At 40.6% G+C, this 7,548-nt stretch overlaps 2 protein-coding genes across 2 annotated transcripts; one reads left to right on the top strand and one right to left on the bottom strand.

The window, feature by feature from the left end:
- Positions 1–522: 522 nt before the first annotated feature.
- On the top strand, positions 523–2,095 carry LOC309720726 (uncharacterized protein; the record flags this gene model as incomplete). Its single annotated transcript, XM_082557862.1, has 4 exons — positions 523–565; positions 770–863; positions 1,050–1,137; positions 1,251–2,095. 4 exons carry the CDS (start codon positions 523–525, stop codon positions 1,632–1,634), a joined length of 609 nt encoding a protein of 202 aa, XP_082413988.1. The 3' UTR covers positions 1,635–2,095.
- Positions 2,096–2,208: 113 nt separating this feature from the next.
- Positions 2,209–6,130, bottom strand: LOC309720907 (putative nuclease HARBI1; the record flags this gene model as incomplete). The annotated part of the gene is made up of 3 exons (XM_082558152.1): positions 5,416–6,130; positions 2,514–3,347; positions 2,209–2,415 (listed from the first exon to the last, which is right to left on the bottom strand). The coding sequence occupies exons 2-3, from the start codon at positions 3,114–3,116 to the stop codon at positions 2,209–2,211; spliced, it is 810 nt and encodes a 269-aa protein (XP_082414278.1). The 5' UTR covers positions 3,117–3,347; positions 5,416–6,130.
- Positions 6,131–7,548: the final 1,418 nt, after the last annotated feature.

Here is a 7,548-nt window from a genome sequence, read left to right as displayed (position 1 = left end):
TCTATACAGTCCATTCTCTTTTGAGCTGCTTTTAAGCATCTTTCTTGTAGTCGTCGTTCCAACACAGTTGTCGTGTCCAAATTCATGGGCTGCATCCTCCTGAGGCCGCATTTGTAGACAGATTACGTCACAGCGACGCGCCGAAGGCTGTCCAAATTCGTAGACCCCTCCGAATGCAGCCGACAAATGCGTGCTCCTTTTTCCAAATTTGAAGGATGGGTCGGGTGTGTCCTTCGTGGCCCACCATATCCCAGAATTCATAGCGCGGCCCAGCCAAGCTCCAGTTTCCGGCTAATGGCGGCCGCTACTAAGTTTTAAAATTACTCTTATTAATCTTTCTGGGTCACAAAATAAACTTTTAACATATTTTCAGGCGAGAATGTGGGTGTGTAAACTTCAAATATCTGCTTTGTTTGTCAAGATATTGCATATTTGCAAAAGTGCATGGAACGTTTTCGGTGACGTCTGTCACCCCACCGGCTCGATAGCTTGCCAGCCCAGAACAACTTCATTCACGTAACGATGGCGGCACAAGATAAACCGGGAGACGAATACACTTTTAAATGTAAGTATGTGAAAATATGGTGGTACAAAAATTAAATTTTTATAGCGGTTATGTTGTTAGGGTTGTGAATTTGCATAGACTTGTAATATTTATTTAAACAATCTTCATAAAAAGTGTCCGTAAACTAGCTTGTATGGTGGGTCCCACGGTTTTTCATTGGCGCTTACATTTTTCCCAATCAACGTTTTTGTGATATGTTTATAGGGAGCAAAGAGCAAACGGCAGACTTTATTAAAACTAGAGGAGAAAATGATCACCTCTTCACCGGGGTAAAAAATTCAGTGACTGTGGGATGGAGGTACACGAATAAATCAATTTACACATCATATTCATCTGAGTACGGTTTCAATAACCCTCATTCTGTACAGAACCTGTGATGTCCAGACGTATTCCTCTTGTGTTCTGCTGTGAAAACTTTTGGATTTAGGGATTATCATAGTTGTTATGGTTTTCTCTCTTCTCTTATTTTTTTGTGTGCGATCAGGACTATTCTTGAGAAGATGGGCCTGCAAGGGAAAGTCACCCCCTTACAGGCCAAAAAGAAGTGGGACAACTTAAAGAAAAGATACAAAGTATGTGTGCTGTCAAGAAGATAATTTTTAAGAATGAAATTTAATAAATGTACATTTACTAAAAGTTGTATTGTTTACATTTGTCTGTCATTTCTGATTTCCTCTGCCTTTAGGATTGCAAGTGTCCAGGGTCAGGTGAGGGAGTCAGTGGGAAGCCCACTGCTGCTACTTGGCCCTGGTTTGGCCTCATGGATGAGGTGATGGGACAGAGGCCTTCCATTAGGCCCCCTGTCCTTATTTCCTCTCTCCCTGAGGACACTCCAGGGCCAAGTATAGCAGTGGATGACCAAAGCGAGATGGTAGGGGAGACGGATGAGGAAGGAGGTCAGCCAGCAGCAACGGGAAGGAAGAGGAGAAGGGAAAGACAGGATGAGCTCCTTGAGCTCATCAAAGAGGACATGCAGTACCAAAGGGAGGCTGAGGAGAGGAGAGAACGGGAGAGCAGGGACAGGATGGACAGACTTTTTTCCATACTAGAAAGATTAGTTCCGAAATAAGTTAAAAATATATTTTGATATGCTCTTACTTGTCAATTTGTCAATTTAAAACTCTTCAAAGGTAAATAATAATAAAACAAGAATATTTCTAAAACATGAATTTTAGTCAGAGAAGGATAAATATATACAAATATTTACAAATTTTCACACAGGATTAACCAAAGTGACCTGTTCCTGGACCGTTTTTTTTTTTTTTTTCAAATATACTTTAAAGATCACACAAACAGAAAATCTCCGGCAGTGTTGCTGGATTTGCCGAAAGAAGATCAGACATGGATGGGGTGCTGCGACTGTGACCCGTGGTTTGTCTTTTCTGGTCAGAAAGTGGAGAATGGCACAGGGTGGTGTGCAAATAGTTTTAGGATGCTTCCTCCCTCTGTCCACTGCATCGTCCATCCATGGGTTTGCAGGGCTGACTCAATCGATGGCTGCCACACCACTAAGAGGTTTTTCAGAAATATGCAAACCAGAGAAAGTGGATTCACTACTAGTATAATACTTGTGACTCTGTAGCAGACAACAGTTTGAAAAAGTGGTATTAAAAAAGATGCTTAGATAAATGTTTACTTGCCTGTTAACAGTAGTCATGGTCTGGTGGTACCTCCTCCAGGGCAGACACCTCGGCAGACAGCTGGTCCCGCCACAGAGCACCACTGACTGCCTCCAATCCAGCCTCCCCCTCATCATCCTCTGCTCCATCTTCCTCAGGTTCATCCTCAGGAGCCACAATGTCACCAGCACTGAGGCAAATGTTGTGGAGGATGGCACATGCTGTTACTACCTGTAGTGATATACATATACACATTATTCTTTCATACACACACACATACATACATATATACACACACACAATTAATTTGACATTGGGTGGTCACTTACATGAGGTACAAAGGTGTGGTGCACCTCCAGCGCTTGCAGGAAGATGGCCCTGAACCTGTTCTTCATCATCCCAAAAGCACGCTCTATTATGGAGCGTGCCCTGGAATGATGGCTGTTAAAGCGCTGGGCTCCCACACCTTGGACTGGCCTCTTGTAGGGTGTGATGAGGGGGAGTGGACGCCCGAGGCATGGGTACCCTCCATCTGCGAGGATGAAATGCCCTGGAGGAGGGTAGACGGACTGTCTGTACAGTGGGCTGTGGCGGAGCACCCTGGAATCATGCACCGACCCAGGCCAGCCCACGTATGTGTCGATGAAGCGGCCCCGATGGTCACAAACCGCCTGCAAGATGATTGATGGAAACAGTTTTCTGTTCCTATAGCACTGACCATCAGGGCCACTTGGACACTTGATGCGTATGTGGCAGCCGTCGATTGCACCCACCGCTTTCATAAAGGCTCTGTGGCGTGCCAGCCCTGCAAACCCACGGGACACTACCTCCAGGTCCTCTGGAGTTGTTGGGAGGTGGATGACCTGGTAGCAAATGGCCAACACCTCTTTCGTGACTCGGTGGACGATGTAGTGGACAGTAGAACGCGGCATCCCAAACACTCTTGAGACCACCCTGTAGGATGCTCCACTTGCCAACCAGAAAAGAAACACCAGGATCTCAATTGTGGCACCCCATCCATGCCGCCGATCCTGGTTCAGGAGATTTAACAACACTCCCAGAGACTCCCTGCTTAGCCGAAAATCAGGCCTTGGATCCTCCTGGCTAAAAAAATGGTCCAGGACTGGTACACTTTGGTTAATCCTGCAGTACAACGGCCTTTTCTGGTTAAGGAAAAGGTGGAGAACAGCATAAACAGTTTTAATAGAAAGGTATGACTTCATTTATTTTATGACATCAAAGCATTATTCTGATTACTAAGCTTGAGTAAAATATACTAACACTGAGAAATAACATTTTATACATTTCATCTGTGTAGCTAAGCTTTTTTGTGAACTCAAAAATAACGCTGTTTTTGGCTTTCTGACAATTTTACTGCAATTTTATGTACAAAAATAAGTAACAGATCATATGAATAACTGAAAATAAATGTAAACTTATAGAAGAACATTTTCTAAGAGATTTTGTTCATATATTTTGAATGACCGCCGTCATTCAGTCACTGAAATTATCCATAAAACTAGCTAAGTAATTCCTAAATGCGTCTAGTTTTACCTGGATATGATTTTCTCTGATGAGCCTGGAGTACAAAACATGCCGGCGATGACGACCGCGACACAGTTTTTTTAGATCGTTGATAATTAAAAATGAACACAAAAAACGGAGAAAGATTTCGGGGTCCATTTTCGTGCCCTGGCGCTGACGACCGGAAATACTTTGAATTAAGGGCGGGAGTAGATCGAGAAGGCTAGACCGTCCAATTTCACGGCCGTTTACTTCCGGCCTACCCGATCTTCTGAGGACCCGGCCCACATAGACCGCGAAGGCCGGGTCCTCAGGAGAATGCAGCCCATGAATTTGGACACGACCAGCGTGTTTGTTTTGATTCGTAGACCCCGAAAATGGCGCTGCGCTCCCACAATGCATTGCGGCGTGACGTCAACTCCAAAGCCCTTCGCGGTATTTTTTGTTTAAATGAGGGAGGAGCGGATTGCGCCGCCTATGAAAAAAACAACTTTTTAAATAAAGTTGTTTTTTAAAGTGAGCGGCAACCAGTCTTCGCAGTCTTTTTTGTTGAAATGAGGGAGGAGCAGATTGCGCCGCCTATGGACTAGTGTGGTCTGTCCTCAGTTGCGAGCAGATTTTTGACTTGCTGGTTCCTGGAGGACATCGATTATTTAAAGGAATTTAAAACTAACACCAAGGTAAATACTGAAGGTTTGATAAGTTATCATCAATGGTTATTTTAGTTGCTTTCTATACTTGTCCTAAACGGTATAAGGGAGAGAGGCATATAACATCCTTAGCTAGCAGGTGAAACTGGGTTAATTTACTGTCATTGTCTTTGGCGAATATAATTAAAAGTTACTCACAAAACTCCTACTGCCTATATTCTACTCAGTAAAGTACATTTTATCTTATCTTATTCTGTTTCCATCGCACCAATATCTCTATGCAGTTTGTGAATTTACGTAATATAATGTACACCGCGTTTTTTCTCCCTCTGTGCATCTGCAACCAGCTATTTTTAATTAATTCAAAAAGTAATGATTTTTTTATTTTTTAGTACTGTGCTTTAGTGGATTCCCGCTCAGGTAATGCGGCCATTATGCACTACTCAGTAAACAAAATGGCAGTTAGTCGTACAGTACCACGTGACATACATGTGCAATGTGGCAAGCTCACTTTATAGGGGTGTAAAATATGAGATGATTGTTTAAATTACTGCAGTAGATGCCTGCAGCTTAAATGGTAATGTTATCAGATGCATTTATGGTATGCAAAAAGAAGGGGGGCGGGGGGGGGAACAAACACAGCTTTTTCAGCCTAAACACTGCCTGGATCACTCTCTTAGGCTACGTCCACACGTACATGGGTAATTTTGAAAACGGACATTTTCTGTTTTCCTTAAAAAAAAAAAAAAAAATCCCATCCACTCGTAAAAGCCAAAACGCTGCTGCTAAAGCAGCAGGTGGCGATATATTCCTAATGTGTAGAAATGTTGGCCAATCAGAAGTCATGAAGCCTGGGTGGGAAAGAGTAAACAAAGATGGTGCATAGAAGCAGAACTGAGTCCTATGTGTGGAGGGACAGTAACTGTGTATATGTAAGCATATTAACACTGCATAGAGTAAAATTAACAGTAATGGTATTTTTTCTAAGTCATTGTAGAAATTCATTTCACCGAAGCAATAACCTGGCACATAGTGTGATGTCAAAAAAGGCACAGACCTTTGATGCTGCGTTTCCTCTGTTTCCCTCATCCACACCTAAACGCAAAAACGTTTTTTGAAAATCTCCACCCTTGCATGAGTTTCAAAAAAGTCTCCGCTTTCAAATACTGGTGTACGTGTGGACGTAGCCTTAAATACTGTGCTGTTCCATCTAGTTATTGGTTACTGAAAAATGTCCAAGGCAGTTATTAATTTAATAAATAAGTGCAGCTGTTCAGATCAGATGGTGATGTAGGAAAATGCAGAACATCTTACTATAGCTGAATGCTGTGTAAAACACTAGTATTAAATCTAACTCCCATTGATGGCTTAATTAACTATTTAATAAAATTAAGTCTTTCACTAAATATCCCCCTATGCATAGTTAAGTAGTCTATGTAGCAGTCTACTGCAGGGATGTCCAAAGTGCAGCCTGCAGGTCATATGTGCCCCCCTAAGTGATTTTGTGTCATTCAACTGTAAATGAAACATGTTAAAATTTTATAGTGCTTGTACAGCACACAGTTGCTGAAGATAGACAATTAATAATATTTTTATGTTCAGATTTGTTCTGGGATATGTCACCATTTATATATATATCTTCCCGTGACTTTAAAGTCTGTCAGCTAGTTAGGTACATTTTTGCACTGCCAGTGTTTGCTGTTGGAGTTGATCAGTTTACCATATAAACACTTGCAGTGCATTTCAAACTTATAATTACACTGTTCATTTTGTGGATTAGTAAGTAAATCTCCTATATTGAATTATCCTGGAAAAAATGGAAACGTTTGCAACTTTTTCTTTCTCATGTACTTTCTTTTATTTCCTTACGACATTTAGATTCTTTGGGATCTCAAACACCATCTTTGACATGTAAGTCATTTTCATTTTATTTGTATTACTTATTAGCCATATTCATTAGCTTGCACGGATTATTTTGAAAAGTGATGGTTAATGGGACATCTGTGAAAGGAGTGCATTACTATTTTTTTTCTTCTGGTAATCGGTATAAATGTTTATTTAGCTGCAGGAGTCAATGACCAATTTCACAATTAGACATCTATTGAAATTTCAATGTTTTGTGCTAACATAATGCCAACAGTGCTCTCTTCACATGTCCCACAACTCTGACAGTTTTGCTCCTCCCCTCACAATTGGAGTTCTCTCTGAGCTGCTGCTGTCAGGTGCATCAAAACATTTTACATTCCCTTGTTATTCTAATCTCTATCTGAGTTTAGGACTCCAAACATTCACACCTGCTGTCAGTAACCAGAGCTCACAGGACTGTAAGTAGTGCAGCTCATTAAGGTGAATTGAATTGAAATCTATACTTTATAGGAAGGTTTTTACTGATAAAAGTGGTAATAAACATGGTAACCAATAAAAATGCAGTGCCGCTTTAAAAAAAAAAGAAATTACTCCTGTAATTTCTAACAGTTTTTTTTAACACCAGGTGTGAGCATCCATAGTCGTTAAGCTTTGGTAAAGATTTAAAAATAACATAACATTAAACATTAAATAAGTTTGATGGTGTTGACAGCAGCAGCTCAGTGTTAATCAGCGGATGGTGAGGGGAGCAGGAAAGCACTTTTCGTCATAGTTGTTGGAGTTGTTTAAGATGCTGGTATTCATGGGAACAAAAATTAACTGAGTTGTTTTCCATTCTATAGAAATTGTGTATCTACTTTTTAATAAGTCTTTATGCTGATGTTCTTAATTATCATGTATTGCAGATTTTATTTTTAAGCAACAACATTTTAGAATGCAATCAGATCAGATGCAATCAAAATCAATCATCCCATGCAATCAGCCTTACAGTACAGTTTTGTAAGCTGTGCACACAAACAGACTGTTAATTTACAAAATTGATCATTCAACAAATGTAAATCACTGCAGATTTTTTGTTTTAGGTGCACTGTATGGGCTCAAAATGTGGTCATAAATATTTTGTATTTGTAAATCAGGATTTGTATGTGTAAAAAGAATTTGTGTGTGTGTAAAAAAAGATTTGTCTGGGATAAAAGCACACACACTCACAGCTGATTTTATGACACTTTTACAGCTAAAACAACAAAATATTCACAGGTGTCCTGCTTAACATTATGGATAAATGATAAAGGGGTAAGGAATAGGGGTGGGTTTTGATTATATA

This window comes from Aulonocara stuartgranti, assembly GCF_965226115.1.
Source record: "Aulonocara stuartgranti genome assembly, chromosome: 13".
NCBI lineage: Eukaryota > Metazoa > Chordata > Actinopteri > Cichliformes > Cichlidae > Aulonocara > Aulonocara stuartgranti.
The sequence above is the reverse complement of the archived record's forward strand: the minus strand, read 5'-3'. Positions and strand labels throughout refer to the sequence as shown.